At 49.6% G+C, this 15,931-nt stretch overlaps 1 protein-coding gene across 1 annotated transcript; it reads right to left on the bottom strand.

The window, feature by feature from the left end:
- Positions 1-233: 233 nt before the first annotated feature.
- GASK1A (golgi associated kinase 1A) lies at positions 234-12,680 on the bottom strand. Its single transcript, XM_010712908.3, has 5 exons — positions 12,345-12,680; positions 6,355-7,245; positions 2,065-2,187; positions 1,755-1,858; positions 234-1,623 (listed from the first exon to the last, which is right to left on the bottom strand). Exons 1-5 carry the CDS (start codon positions 12,498-12,500, stop codon positions 1,413-1,415), a joined length of 1,485 nt encoding a protein of 494 aa, XP_010711210.1. The 5' UTR covers positions 12,501-12,680; the 3' UTR covers positions 234-1,412.
- Between the last annotated feature and the right edge of the window lie 3,251 nt (positions 12,681-15,931).

Below are 15,931 nucleotides of genomic sequence, written 5' to 3' on the forward strand. Positions count from 1 at the left end.
TGTGAATGGTCTGGAGCACAAGGGAGCTGGAGTTGTTCAGACTGGAGAAGAGGAGGCTCAGGGGAGACCTGCAGCTGGCTGTAGTGAGGTGGGGGTCAGTCTCTGCTCCCAGCTGCTCTAACAGCGATAGGATGGGAGAGAATGGCCTCAAGTTGCACCAGGGAAGGTTCAGGTTGGATATTAGGAAATATTTCTTCTCAGAAAGAGCAGTGAGGCAGTGGCACAGGCTGCCCAGGGAGGTGGTGCAGTCACCGTCCCTGGAGGTGCTGAAGAACCGTGTGGATGTGGCACTGAGGGACATAATATAGTGGGCGTGGTGGTGGTAGGTGATCTTCTCTTTTCCAACCTTAATGATTCCAGCCTTAGTGATTCTATGATTTTATGATTATTAATCTAATTTATTATTATGGGTGAGACATTTTGGCCCCAGGATGAGTTATTTTGTTCTCCTCCATTCTTACAAACCTCCTCAGAATGAATTCTCATACAGGCCACCCTGGCATAGGAGGAGATGATGATAGCAGATAGGCTTTCCTTTGCCAGCACCAGGGCAGGACCACAGCAAAGTCTTCGGGATGCTGAGGTGCAGGCAAGGCTGCGTGCCAGTGCTTTCTGAGAGCACTCACGCTCACTGATTAATGTCACTCCAGCCTCACTTCATCTTCTCTTAAGCAAGAGGAAAAGGTAATTGCCTACACTTATCAGCATGGCTACAAAAGTATCCCCTGGCAGGCTCTAAACCTGACACACTGCTGAGATGGATGCAAGAGGAGCAGTGTGAGTGCCTGCTTTCTGCCTCTCTGGCTGCACAGGTGGACAGTTTCTCCAGCTCAAGGGCAACAGGGCAGCAGTTTGCACAGACTCCCATGCTGGTCTCCTCTACTTCATTCAGGGCTCTCAGTCCTGACTATTGAGGACCAATGTATACACTTTTGGCTGGTAGGCAATGCTGGAAGATATGATAAAGGTGGGGCAGGGTCTCTTTTGTTGCATGCTCACATGGCGTTTTGCACTTGGTTGCTTTCTGTCGAAGGTGTCCTGGGTGTTTGGAAGGCAGACTCAGCTCTGGGGACTTGTCCTTGATTATTAGGGTTCACTCTGCTTTTCCCCACACCACTCCAGAGTCTCTACTTTTGTTATTTTGGGAACATCCAAAATCTCACAGATGTTCTCCTTCTTTGAAAACTCCACGTTGAGCAGATTGTGTGATAAATCTTGCTTAATGCCTTTCCAAACATCCGTTGGTTGTTTCAGAAAGTCTCCTCTTCCTCTCTCCTACACCCCACAACCCCTTGTCCTTTTCCAGGACATCCTACTAACAGGGTTTAATAAAAAGACACCTTTTGGAGAAGCAAGAACCCACATGCAGTTTCATATTGCAGACCACTGAGGGCATGAGGTCACTGTAGGGCTCAGCGCGGTATGTCCCTCATCACAGTCAGGTTGTGCTCTTGGAGATACTGCAGCAGGATTTGTCCCCGCCTCTCCAGGACCTGCAGCAGAGGCCACAGCCCCGCAGCACCTCCCTGGCTCTCCCAGAGCTCCTGGTCCCTGTACAGCGACTTCAGCAACCTGTGGGCCAGGCAGCCTGACCTCAGTGTGGCCACAGCTGTCTCTGGGAAGCTGAAATGATGAATGGAGATGGATTCTGCCATCAGTTACACTGACCCAGGAAATTGTCAAAGTCTGCACATGAGAAACAGGAAGGTAGGGAGGAGATATCCCACCAAGTGCTCACGCACTGCCCATCTCACCTGTCTATGCCCTGCAGCAGCCTGAAGTTGAGCTTTGCCTCTGGTTGCTGTGGCCGGCCTGCGTTGTCGATGAACACCAGTTGGGATGGAGTGCTCCTCCGGACCTGCCAGCAGAGGAGAGAAGGAGAAGCTTGCCTACCCTGAGGAGTCACCAGTCTAGTGTTTTAGGCTGGCTTTTTAGTGCACTGAGTAACCCTGAGAGCCTTTGGGATCTGCAGCTGCCAGCATCGCCCAGGCATCTTATATTTTGTCCAGAGCAGCCTCTGGGACATGGGGCAGGAGAAAGGGATCACAGGGGCTGGGGACGTACCAGAATGTGCACCAGGAACAACTCGGATGGGTTTCGACACTTTTCATGGAGCATCTCCTCCACACAGGGCTCAGAGGCATCAGGCTCAAATCCACAGCAATATCGGTCCAGGCGGTCATGAATCTGTGGGAGATATTTGGGGTCCTCAGTGGGAGCGGATGCCCAGCATGGGCAGGTCCTAAGTGTTTCTCACAAGGAGCTTTTCTTGTTCAGATGGAAATAACATGTTTTTAAGGATCCTAGATGGTCATTAAGTAGAAAAGCTGCTTACACCAGTGCATGAGAGAGACAGGGAAGCACTCAGAAGCTGAGACTTGCAAAATGCCTTGGGACTGGAGAGGAGCCTGACAGAGGTGACAATGACAAGTTTTTCTGTTGGAGTTCAGACACCACATGCTGCACAGACCAAGTAGGCTATGCTTGCAGCTGAAATTAAAGGAAGGGCTACGCAAAGGGGAATGCAAAATAACCTCAATGAGACATGTCAGCTAAGTGTCAGGGCTGTGAAGCAAGGCAAGTTCAGCAGCAAGCAGCCCAGCTGTAGCACAGAGTTTGTTGAGATGGCTGGTGTTGAGCCAGGAGCCAAGGCTCAGGATGCACAGAAGCTTCTGAAGCAGTTGCAGAGCTGTAAACTGTCAAGGGTGAGCAACTTACAAGTGATACCTGCTCATCTCATCTGATAATGAGTAAAATTTAACAAGTTGTGCTTTGAGACAGGGCCCAGTAGGAAACACAGCTATGCACTCAGGAAGATGCCACAGGAAGTGCAAGGTTTGTTTTCCATGGCTATTACTTCCATAACCCTGCAAGAAACAGATTAGTCCCACACCAGAGATCCTTAACAAATCCCTCTATTTCCTGACATTTAATGAAGCACTCTAGTCAGCATTTCTCCACTGAGAGAGCTACCCATTAAAGTGCTAAAGTGCCTTTTGACATGAAACACATTGAAATGAAAGAAAACATCACATTTCTTCCATACATTTCCTTTGTCCACATACTAAAAAGCTCAGCACACCAATTTCTCTCACCCGCAGCGTTGTTTTCTTTCATAGCAGAATAATAGTCTGCACAGAAGGTGAAGACAGTCTGGGATGATTTATGCAGACATTAAATGCGCTCATGTATCAGGGAGAAGCAGCTCTGCACAGTCCTGGAGACACCACACAGAAGCCCATGATAGTTACGGTCGGGAGAAGTTTTGGGCCAAATTCCCAACAAACCAGCATGGTTCTGCAAAAGCCACCAGGGTGTGGAAATCCTGAGTCCAAGACGCCAAGAAGGAGAAGGAGACATTGCGGTAAGGATGCTGTGGTTATGGTGGTGGTGATGAGTCAATACTTCCCGAGCACCCCTCTGAAGTTTGCCAGCACTCCCAGCAGTTGGAGGCAGGGAGTCAAGCTGGAATGCGCATGAAGAAAACCCAGGAGGAGAGAGATGGGGACAGCATGCACAGAGTGGTGCTCTGCCCTGTCTCAGCCACCTCCAGTCCCCCATAGACATCTGAAAACAAGGACATTTGGTGCCAGACTCACGATTTGTATGGTGGAGGCTGATTCTGGTGTCCCAGATGAACCCTGAGAGATGGACCAGCTGGGTAGTGGCACATTTAGAGCACCTCCACAGTTCTGACCAGCTGTACCCCACCAGCTTTCCCCGTGTCACTTACATTCACATCCAAATGACCCTCGCAAAGGGTGCATCAGGTCCTACTGCTGTAACACAGATACATGAGCCACACCTTCTCCCATCTGCTCAGCCCAAGATCTGTTACGAGCACCTTTAAGTTTCTCTTTGATTCCAGGTTTGGCTGGGATGGGGACCACTTCTCCAGCACCAAGAGTCACCACTTCAGCTTCCTGATGAAGAGGAAAGGGGAAATTGCCATAGAAAAGCTCATTACAGAGGGGTAGCCATCATCAGGAAGAGGCTGGGCCTGCCAGGACCACTGCATCCTGAAGGACTGAGTCAGCAAGGTAGTCTGGGTGTTAAACAGGTGATAAAACAGCATAAAAAACAAATGTCTGCATTTGTCTTTTGTTTTGGTCTTTCTGCTGGGTGCAGGGAGGAAAAAAAAGGGAAGGACCAGAACTTTGCTTGTGCAGCCTTGAGGGGAAAGTATTTGTCAAACATAATTTTCAATTGCTGGAGCTCTCAAGTAGTGCATTGACAAGTCTGAGTAACTCTTGCATCACCAGAAAGAGAAGAGGGCCAGGGGGAACCATGTGCAAGAATCCTGGACTCGCAGAGCCCTGGAGACATCTGTGGTCGCTACCACAGCATTTGGATCAAGTCCTGAATTTCTACATTCCTTGTTTTCAGCAAAAAGCTCTGAAACACGGAGAGCAGATGTGAAGAAGTAAAATTCTAAAGCCTTCTAGAAGACAAGGAAGATCTCAATGCGTGGTTGAGGGCTGCAGGAAGGGTTCAAAGCTCATGGCTTCCCACTCTCTAGTATGTGCTGCAGAATGCTAGAGCCATTTCTGAAAGATGTAATTCCATTTCTACGGCATCCTGCTGGCTTCGTGCCTCTTTGTGTGATTTTTCCACATGGGAGGATTCCATTGGAACTATTAAGAGAAAAATTTGTGGATTGCTCTTTGATTTATCATTTCACTCTTTCAGCCCTCTGAGGGAAATTTTCCTTAAAACTGGATGGCTTTTGCTTCTGGAGACTCAGCTTTTCCACTGTGCTCAATAGGATTTGGGCCTGGGGGAGGGAAAGGAGTTGGTTAATCTTCCCATTTGTTTGGCTGTTTCATCTAAAATACTTCCAAGCCCAGCCACGACTGCTCCTCCTCTGCCAGCCACAGTCCGATGTTATAAAGATTAATGGTCAGAGTGTGCAAAAAGAAGGGAAAAAAAAAAAAGAGCAACGAGAGCACACATTTAATCATCTTTTTTTTTCTTTTTTCTTCCTTTTTTTTTTTTTCTAATGTATGTATCTATATATATAATTGCCCTTTCAGATAGTTTCCCCTTGTCTACTAATTGAAGTTGCAGCTGTGAAGTGCCTGAACGGGTCTTCTTTCCATAGCAATCTCTTTTGCCTCCTCAAGGTTGCTCCATAATACATGATAACTGCCTGTGATGTGCAGTAATCTCTCACAGCACAGGCTATGATTTTCCAGACAGAAGATGAGACACTGTTTACTCTAAGGAAGAGGAGGAGGAGAAAAAGCACTACCAAGCAAAGGCGCATGAGTGCTGACCCCCATGCAGCACATCTCTGGACCAAGCACATGGAAGCCCCAGGGCTGGTGCAGGAGATGCTGCCTTCACCAAGCAGTGCCCTGTCCCGAGCCACTGCAGCACGTGATGCACAGCAAAGGAAGCCACGCTGGGATGAATCTGTACCACATGAGAGCAGACATTCATACCTTCTAAAAAGCCAGCAATTATGAAACTTAAGCCTCCAGAAAATGCACACTTTCTGAGCATGAAAAATATATATTTTCGTTTAAAGACAGCCTACTCTGAAAAGAAAAAATAAATAGACTTGTGCGTTCTTGTGCTGCACTGTGATGGAGAGATGAAAGAAAGCTGCCTGGTAGCAGGGATTTTCTTCTTGTTGTCAGAAGGACTTTGCCTGGGCTTGAAGCCTGGAGGATTCACTACATGTTAAAATCCCTGGAGCTGAGCAGAAAAAATTTCCTCTTTGGTTTGAATTTTGCCTGGCAAATCCAATCATCCAGAGCCAAACTCAGCTCCACAGGTGTCCATGTTCCTTGAAAGGCCATGTTTGCTTCGTGGCTGAGCGTACAAAGGCAGGGACAGGCCCAGTGTAGGTTTTGGAGATGTTCTTCTTAGCATCCTGCTGGTTACTGGTGCTCACCACAAGCTCACCCAAGTCATGTGTGAGAGTCACCACCTGAGAAGGGTCATGTGGAAGATGAAGGCACTGGAACAGGTTGCCCAGTGGTGTGGTTGATGCTTCATCCCTAGAGACTTTTAAGGTGAGGCTGGATCAGGCCCTGGGTACCCTGATCTAGCTGTGATGTCTCTGTTTATGGCAGGGGAATTGGATTAGATGGCTTTCAGAGGTCCCTTCCAACTCTAAGGATTCTATGATTCTATGATTCTAAGATCTTTGGGACATCCCAGAAAGTGCCAAATGATACCTCAGCGGTGGTATTTTGGCTCATGTTTTGATACTCTCACCCAAGAAAACACAACTCCTGTGCTACCCCTAGTAGAGAAAGATGTGATGGACAGAGAGTTGTGGCCAGGTGCAGGAGCACCCGGTGTCCCATGCAGTGTTAATGGCAGCCTCCCTCGCCCAAGCCCTACCTGTAGGAGGAAGTCGAAGAGCGCCAAGCGGCCCCACTCACCGCGCTGGATGCTTGCACAGGCTGTGTCTCCTGCCACCGGGGCCACAATGTTGGATCGTAGCATCTCCTGATACTGCAGCCACCCCAGAGCACAGGAGTTCTGGTCATTGTTGGTGTCCTCCAGGTGCTGGACATCGGGTGCCCACCAGATGAGGGGCCGGGGAGCACCATTGGTGTAGCTGTAGGGTAGGATGGGGCTGGAGAAGCGGCGGGCCACTGCGGGCAGGCTCCTATTCAGCCCCAAGACCCTGTCCAGATGGAAGGCCACCACCTCATAGAGGTCTGTGGAGCGTTTGATGAGCCCACATCGCCCATCCCCACAGTCCTCCCCTGGACTGGCAGGCTGGGTGTCACCGTCAGCATGCAGACGGATGCGCAGGACCTGCCCATGGGCTGGCACACGCCGTTTGGAGACTACTTGGCCATGGGCCAGCAGCTCCATCTTCTGGATGTCATCCTCTGAGAGCCATGGTGGGACTGTCTCACCAAAACACAGCCTGTCCTCTTGAGGTGAGCCGCTCCACTTGCATGGCTGATCCATACAAGGAGAAGGCACTGGGGCACCCTGCTGCCTCAGCCACCGTCCTTTCCCCCTATGTCTTTTTGCCCCCCAGCTGGGGGGCTTGTCCCCACATGGGGTGATGGCCACATCTCGCCGGGGCCGGGGTGCCAGCAGGAGCGATGCAGGTGCTGGAGGTGCTGGTGCCAAGTGGGGCGAAGGGGCCCGGCCATGGTCCCCATTTGGTGGTGAGGGGAGGTAGGAGAGTGCCAGCAGGGCCAGGACCAACAAGACTACCAGAGCCAATAGGGAAGGGTGCTTCAGCCCTGTCCTTCTCCACGGTCGTTGGGCCTGTGGATCAAAAGGAAGAAAGTCATCAGGAGTTTCTGCATTAGTAAGCCACTGTGTCTGCTTTGCCCTAAAGCCATTGCAGAGATCACAGCACCAGCACTGCTGAAAAGCCACCTTGCTGGCTGGGACCTGTGTTGGTACCAAGCTCTCATATCCTCCTTGCTGGTGGCCAGCCTACTTTATAAGTCTCTGTTTTCCAGCCCAGCACCACCCATCTGCTTTCCCAGCAATTCAGTAACAAGGTTTGAGACAAATAAGTAGGGAACAAGGCCTTGTTCCTCATTGCTTTGCAATTATTTATTTTGGAAGTACAAGCATGGTGGGACAATATACTGCCAAGGAAGGGATAAGGAATTGTTTGTAAGAGTAAAAGCTTGAAAAAACAAAAGATGAAATGCTGTAGGAGAGGGAGCCAGCAGTCAGAGTGTCTTCCAGAAGGCAGCGCACAAGAACCACAGAATGGTTTGGGTTGGAAGGAACCTTAAAGACCACAGAGTTCCACCCTCCTGCCGTGAACAGGAACACTTCCCACTAGACCGGGTTGCCCAAAGCCCCATCCAGCCTGGTCTTAAACACCTCAAATGGAGCTATGGAGCATCCATAGCTTCTCAGGGCAGGAATGCTTTCCTCACACTCAGCTTACACTGGCCTTCTCCCATAAATCTCCAGATCCATGTTAGAAACACGGGGCAAAAATAAAGAGGAGTTTCTCAGAAACCTCACACCCATCTGAGTATTTTTCAGAGCCTTGCTCCAAACAACCCAAATAACAATTTTGCATTCCTAAAATCAGACCTTAACTGCTGCCATCAACGTTCATGAATGCACTTGGGAACTCATACGTTAATGGTGCAGAAAGCACTTGTGTGTGCACAGCCACCGAGACCACCTTTAAGTAGGTAAATTCACACCCTTGAGGGTGCACACAGAAGTCATTTGAGAAACACTAAAAATGCAATGGGAAAAACCCTATTTATTCCAGTAGGGGAAAGCATCAATGGTCACAGAGAGCCAAACGGGTGGTAATGATTATCCTTTTTTTAAAATGTCAAGTTCGTTTGCAGAGTGAGTGGTTGAAGCATTCTTACTGCCTGAAACTGCTTTGCCCTCACCCTGGGCAGGTTTGCTTTGGGCACTGCAAGCCTGAAGTCCTTCAGTGTGAGCCTGGACCACCATTTCCCTACTCAGCTTGCTGAGCCTGATTTTCCCTGCTACATCGACAGTAATAAGGGAAAAAAAGTGTGAGTACATCCTATATGTTATTTCTGGCAGCCAATATTGCAAATTTAATAATAACCTAGATGATACAGCATTGCAGAAATGGTGCTATATTTACAAGCCATGGGTAAATCCTTTTCTAAAGAAAACTTCTCCAAGCTCATGCAGTAAAAAATGCTGCACTTGAAGCTATGGCTTCAATTCAGCCTGAAATGAAAACCATACATACTGTTCCACTTTGCCAGCTTGACAAACTGACAGTACAGCATGTCTTCTCTAGAAATTAGGTACATTTCCCAGCAGGCTAACTAAAAAACTAAAAAAGCCCATAAAAAGGCTTCAGAGAGGTGCTGTTCATTCCAGGACACCAAGGAGCAAACAATGTACATGCTCACGTATCACATGGACATAGAGCATAACCTGGGTTCCTGAAGGCTGGCCTTCAGGAGGGATAAAAAACTTTCTGAGTGTGGGTCAGAGGATTTTATCTTTGATGCTTTGTTCCCCGGGCGCCTGAATCTTGGCGGAATTTGCAGCAGAGAAGCCTGTTTTCAAATTGCTTTCCAAAGTGCATCAAATTGGCTGTGTTGAGCTTGGAAGAAAAGAAAAACAAACCCCAAACTTCATTATCCAGGAATGTAAGAAACAGCCTTAAAACCACAAAAGATGCCATAGAAATACATGGCCTTTAAATGCGAGATTCATACCCGCTCCCCTCTGGAATCTGCCAAATAAACCACAGAATTGTGTGGACAGCAGGCAACGCAGCCCACCGAGACCAAATTAACAAAGACCACTTGAACAGCCACCAGAAATCCTCATCCGCAGCCCACCCTCCAGGAGATCCTGCAAAGCCTTGCACTCATCACAGCTGCCCAGGAACGTGGGGCTGACAGGGGCACATCCACACGATTCACCACATGGCATCTCTGCCAGGAATGGCACAGCACCATCCTTCTGGTTATGGTTGGAAAATGCATGAGTTTATCAACAGGAAAGCTTGCAGCAGCCAGGAGACCAAATCTCTTTCTCACCAGAGCTGAAGGAAATCCCCAGCAGAGCTCATGATTCAAGTGCTAAGTACCTTCCTATATCATCCTGCCCGGGAAAGATATACGGCTTGCCAAGTGGGGCTTTACTAAGACAGCTCTTGAATTACAGCCACCAGCCCCGAGGCAGCCCCAGCCCCCTTCAGACCCCATCAGATGTACAAAAGGGGCCACAGCAACCCAGGGGCAGAGGGATGCTGGATCTTCTGCCACGTGTTGCTGGGTCTGTCCTGCTAAACCTTCCCAGCTGGCACATGGGAACGTTCAGCTCTATGATTGATGGAAAGGGCACTTTCCATCTTGATGCTATCTCTGGTACAACTCATATTCCCACCAATTTAATCCCTGGAATCAGCACATAGTACCACCAGAGCCAACAGTCTCTGAGATGCTCCACTTACAGTGTTTGAAGCTTGAGCCTCATGGTCCTGCTGCTGCCTGCTGGGTTTTCCTTGCCTCCTCTCCCTGCTGTACCCCAGATGCACACAGGATGGCTTTCCCATGTGCGCGGGGAAGCTGCAAGAGGGGCCCCTTCCCCAGCAGAACAGATGTGGCTTGCCTTTGTGCAACATCTGCGCTGCGTGTGCCCGCACATCTCAAACAGTGCTGCCTTTGTGCAGTGGGAGCCGCACAGAGGATGCTCTGGAGGAGGGCAGCAGCCTGCAGACTGCATGCTGGGGTTGTCTGTGTCTAATCCTGCACACACGCTGCCTCTGCATGCTGGTTTCCTTCTGGTGGAGAACAATGCACTTTCTTCCTCACGTTCTGCAGGACCCAGAAGCCCTGCTCCTCATGACTCCTGTCCAGCTGCAGCATGGGACTCAGCTGCATTGCTGATTTCTACAGCATGCCCAAAGACAGGACAGCAACAACAGCAAGGAGCCCAGAGCCACTTCAAGTCCCTGTCCTCACAATGTCCCTGACCCCAAAGCTTCTTCCTTCCAGAGGAAGGAAGCTCACCAACTTTGGCTCCTTACCTTCAGTGGGGTTGAGCCGGTTCAGCTCCTTTCTGCATTACAGCAGCAAAGAGCAAAAGTGCTGGAAAGTGACATCTTTTTGCAGAGCGTTTTGAGCTACATGGGCTACAGGGGGGAATATATTAACATGAAATCAAATTCTGTTCCCTTCTTGCTCTTGGTGAGCTTACCAATCCTGTTGATGAGTGCCTGAAGAACTGCCAAACCTCTCTTACACATTTCTGGGACTCGATCCAGTTCTATTTGTTTTATTGGGGGTTACGTTTTCCCCGTGGCTGAGCTTGGGGTGAATTTCAACCCTCTTTTGATTTTCAGCCTTCATAGACTGGCTGCAGAATGCTCTCAGCACATTTCGGTGGAGGCAGTGTGAGCGGGCTGGCTCCATCTCCTCTCGCTTGCTCCAAGGGATTTTTTTCTTCCTGGAGAGCAAAGGAGTGCATTCGTAGGATTCCACAGCTGCAGCCAGGAGTGGGGGGACAGCGGGGCCATTCAGCCCCAGGCTAGATTGAAAACAGAATTGTTCAGACGTGCCCATCCTCAAATACAGGAAGATAATAATTTCATTCAATTTAAACCATTCCTTCAGTTCCTATGCAGAAAATTAAAGGGAAAGGAATCTGCTTCCTGCCTGGCTTTGCCTCTGCCTCTCACTTTCCCTTCTCCCAGCAGACCTCACCAGGTGAATGAATGGGCACTGTCCTAGGGCACGGCGAGCAGCCGCAGAGCTCTGAGCCAGTGAAGCAGGAGGTGCATTGGCAGCTCTGCAAGAGCAGTAATAACGTGCAGTCAGCCCCTCTTGGTCATAGTGCCTCATGCCGGGAGAACAATGGAGCTGTTGGAAATTCCTTGCTGGTAGATTTTAAAGCCAGAAGCTGGAAGTAGTCAGAAATCATCTGAGTGTCTTGCTTAGGGTTTATGCACAGATGAAGCAACAGGACAAGCAGCTCAGGCAAAGCTGGAAATCAATCCCCTTCACTGTCACTAACCTGCCTTCGAGGGTCTAGATCAAACGCTAATTAAAAGTGAAATCAATCAATAGAGGAATTCACCAAGAAGAAACAATGGCATCATCAGACCTGCTCTTGCAAAGGGAGAATGGAAATCCAGGTGGAAAGAGAATGCTCTGCTCCAGCAGGGAGACCACAGCAGCACCTGGCACACACTGTGGACACTGTGAAAGGCTGCACAGTGCAGGCAGGAAGGGAGGGCAGTGATGCAGGGGAAGCCTGGCATGGGGAGAGCTGCCTTGCTTCTTCCTTTGTGGGGAAGAGCCACTTCTGCTCCCTAAATGTGTGGCACCCTCCCCATTTGTTCTTTTTTTCCTTTTTCTGAAGATTGTTAATTATGAAACTCAGATCAGTGTGTGCAAGTGGTGGTGGGATGGACAGTGCCGAGTGCCACATCTCCCTGCACAAACACACACACACCAGCACTGCTGCCACAACAGACACACTGGCTCCCAAGGCCACGCTGCTCCAGGGACTTAGAGACCTTGAGGTGACATGGGTAACGCTGCCACAGATTCACTGCTTCTGATTAAATATTCTTTCTTCCGTGAGACCACCAGACAAAATGCATCACCCTGCCTGATAGCAGCATCTCATCCCAAGGAACTGTGTCTGTGAATATCCTCACAACTTGCTGTGTGCATTCCCCATACTATCAGCAAAGACAGACCTATGCTGGAGCCTTGCCTACATGTCCCAGCCCCAGGAAAGGTCCCTCCACACTGATTTCCCCAGAGATGGGTCAGCTGGGGGACGTCCTCGCATCGCATCCCATAGGGTTGGTGCCTCTGGGAAGGCTCTGCACCTCCTCCCACCCACAGCTCAGCAAGGAGACCCCCATATCATACCATGGCTGGCAGTATCTGTCGGCTCACTGCTCCTGGTGGGCTTCGCTGCACTCGGTCACCGTTGGGCTGACACTGCTCCCCAGCAGCAGTTCCGTGGAGAACCAGGATATTAAATACATTATTTATATATAAAATATCTGGGTGGCTGATCCACATCCCCTGTCCCCCAGGCGCCAGGCCAGGCGCTGCCGCCCCGTGCCCTTCAGGCTGGCGGCAGTCCCTGCGCTGAGGACTCCTGGCCAAGTCCAGCCGCCAGTTTTCCAACTCGGCAGCAGCCCGGACCCACCTCCCGGTGGGGGGAGCAGAGAGGCTGGGAAGAGGGGAGCAGGCATTTGAAGAGTCTCTTTTTCACAATAAAAGCCCTTCTTGCTGCTTTTTTTCCTTTTTTTCTTTTAAAAACGGAGGATCGATTTGATCCAGGAGGTGCAGGTAAAGGGTGAAGTGACACGAATTGCTCCTGAGCTGGGACAAGCGGAGGAGCGGCAGAGCCTGGGGACCCCACAGGTCCCACAGCACTGCACCTGGCAATGTGAGCCCCAGGTCTGCATGTGTGTGCCCAAAAATACCTTTCAAAGGTTCCTAACAGTGTCTGCTGCTGTTCAAAAGCAGCACGGCAGAGAGCCATATGACAGCTGGAGTGGTGGGGAGAAGATTTCCGAGCAACTTGAAAGGAGTTCATGTGTTAAAGGCCATTTTTGGTGCTCTGGCCATTGAGATTGATTGGCATCATTTGTATTATGATCTACAATCTATAATCTATGATTAGTCATAGAATCACAGAATCATAGAGTATCTCAAGTTGGAATGGACCCACAGGATCAATGAGTCCAGCTCCCAGATCCACACAGCACCACCCAAAACCCAAACCCAATGTCTGAGAGTGCTGTCCAAACGCTCCCTGAACTCTGGCACTTGGGGCCGTGCCCACTGCCCTGGGCAGCCCGTTCCATGCCCACCGCCCTCTGGTGCCATTGGAACAGGCGTGGATGGCTGCTGCAGGAGGCAGATGTAAGGGATCAGCAGCCAAACTGCAGTGATAAATCCACAGAGCCTAGAGACAGATGCTCCAACCTCAGCATTCAAAAATTTTGATCTCATTCCCACATATTCCTACTTCCCATGGAGAAGTACTTTAACAATGTTCACTGTGCAAAAAGAAAAATAAATTAAATATGTTCACATTCTACCTGAGCTTTGTGGCCCAGAGGAGTCCATGGGGCATTGCTGTGGGAGGAGGGGGGATGCAGGGTGCTGCAAGTCCGGTCACACCTGCAAATTCATGGAATCACAGAATCATTCATAGAATCATAAGGTTTGAAAAGCCCTCTAAGATCATCTAGTCCAGCTGCCAACCCACCCCATCATGCCCACTGACCACGTCCCTCAGTGCCACATCCACAGGGTTCTTTAACACCTCCAGGGACGGTGACTGCACCACCTCCCTGGGCAGCCTGTGCCACTGCCTCACTGCTCTTTCTGAGAAGAAATTCTTCCTATTATTCAACCTGAAACTCCTCTGGAACAACTTGAGGCCATTCCCCCATATCCCATTGCTGTTACCTGGGAGCAGAAGCCGACCCCCACCTCACCACAGCCTCCTTTCAGGCAGCTGTAGAGAGCGATCAGGTCTCCCCTGAGCCTCCTCTTTTCCAGACTGATCAATCCCAGCTCCCTCAGCCCTCCCCATCAGATTTGTGTGCCAGATCCCTCACAGCTTCATTGCCCATCTCTGGACACAGTCCAGGGCCTCAACATCTTTCTTGCGGTGAGGGGTCTAACACTGAACACAGCACTCAAGGTGAGACCTCACCAGTGCCGAGTGCAGAGGGACGATCACCTTCCTGCTCCTGCTGGCTGCATTTCTGATACAAGCCAGGATGCCACAGGCCTTCTCATCTACCTGGGCACACTGCTGGCTCATGTGCAGCCAGCTGTCCACTGGCACTACCAGATCTTTTTGCACTGTGCAGCTTTCCAGCCAAGTTTCCTCCCAAAGAGCAAAACCTGGCTCTGAAATGACACAGAGAGGGGCACACAGGAGGCTTCCTCTGAACATGAGACAGCACTTCTACTGCTGTGCATATGACAGAGATCTGGCATAGGCTCAGGGAGGCTGTCAGGTCTCCTCTGTGGAGATCTTCTCCCCTTCTGCCTCAGGAGCAGAAGCTCCTGGAGCCAGGGTGGGTACAGGCCTCAGAAGGGATAGCAAGGTCCAGAAAGATGTTGTACTTCTGAGAAGGTAAACAGATAAAGTTGAAGGGTATCTTTTTCCCATTTAGAAAATGTGAGGCTCTAATGGGTTTGAGGAGCCGTGAATACAACTTTCCACATACACCAAGATAATTATAAGCTTGAATGGATTTCTGAGATCCAATCGCTACCCATATAAATCACTGCCTATCGCCCACTGATTACAAATGAGCTGCTAAGGAAGCCTTTGGATTTCTCTTTTCTCCCTGTTATCTTATATCTGCTGGCAGTGGGCTTGAACCAGTAATGAGCAGCCTACAGAGGATACCCTGAAACTACAGCCACCCCCCAGAAGCTACTGCAAAAGGATGGCAAGGAGCAAGCAGGAAGAGGAGAGCCAGGTAGCTGCCAGAGGTGCTGGGCTTGGGGTTTGCAGAGCTAGAGATGCTGAGAAATTGACAGGCTCCTAAACCAGGTCTTCATCTTGCTTCTGAGCATGATGTGTCCCCATTCCTGGCCACTGTCCCTAAAGGGGACACAACCCAGCTCTCTAATGCAGGGAAAACACAGGCAATGGGAGATTTCTGCATATCTGGGAGGTAAGGAAAGAGAACCTGCTCTCTCAGGATGTCTGCATTGCTCTCATAGCAATGCTCAGGTCACCCACTCAGGTCACCAACAGCACTCTGAATTCCCATAAATAGGCCCCAGTCAGAGCATAGGGATACATTAATGCTGTCAGGTGCTTCTGTCATACCTTTTCTGACTCAAGATAAAAGTCAGAGGGCCTCATCCTGAACCAGGATAACATCTTTATAAACAGCATTCACAGTGCCAGAGAGCATTACAACATCTACAGAAAAACCAGACAATCCCTAGGTGTAAAGGCTCCATGCCTCCCACAAGTACCTATGGCATCAGGCTGCTATCGTCACTCGGATGCACACAGAACGAGGCACAAAATTTTTTTAAGACTTCCAGAGCCTTTGGGTTAATCAGAAAAATATAGTTTCTCAGTCTGCTAACTACTTAAACCTGGAGATTCAGATTTCTCTTTATAATTTACTCTTTATTATCTCTCTTCATTATTAACCTGAAGGAATGGCATAGAGCTGCATCAAGTGAGGGTCAGGTTGGGTGTTAGGAAAAGGTTCTTCACCAGAGGATGGTGGGCATGAAACAGGCTGCCCAGTGCAGGGGCCACACTCTCAAGCTTAACAGTTTAGGAAGAGTCTGAGCAATTATGTTCTCAGGTATGTGGTCTTATTCTTGGGTGGTCCTTTGTGAAGTCAGGAGTTGGACTTGATGGCCCTTAAGTGTCCCTCCAAACTCAGGATATGCTATGATTCTATGATTTACCATTTCTCTAATCTGCAGACCTCACCAGCAAAAAAAAA

Source organism: Meleagris gallopavo, chromosome 6, assembly GCF_000146605.3.
Source record: "Meleagris gallopavo isolate NT-WF06-2002-E0010 breed Aviagen turkey brand Nicholas breeding stock chromosome 6, Turkey_5.1, whole genome shotgun sequence".
In the NCBI taxonomy this organism is placed as follows: domain Eukaryota; kingdom Metazoa; phylum Chordata; class Aves; order Galliformes; family Phasianidae; genus Meleagris; species Meleagris gallopavo.

Excerpts from the sequence above, each read along its gene's own strand:
- GASK1A (XM_010712908.3), bottom strand. The coding sequence starts at position 12,500 with ATGTGGATCAGCCACCCAGATATTTTATATATAAATAATGTATTTAAT. Across the intron at positions 7,246-12,344 it reads GACAGATACTGCCAGCCATG|GCCCAACGACCGTGGAGAAG; the intron begins GTATGATATGGG and ends TTTGATCCACAG. Across the intron at positions 2,188-6,354 it reads TCTTCGACTTCCTCCTACAG|ATTCATGACCGCCTGGACCG; the intron begins GTAGGGCTTGGG and ends TATCTCCCACAG.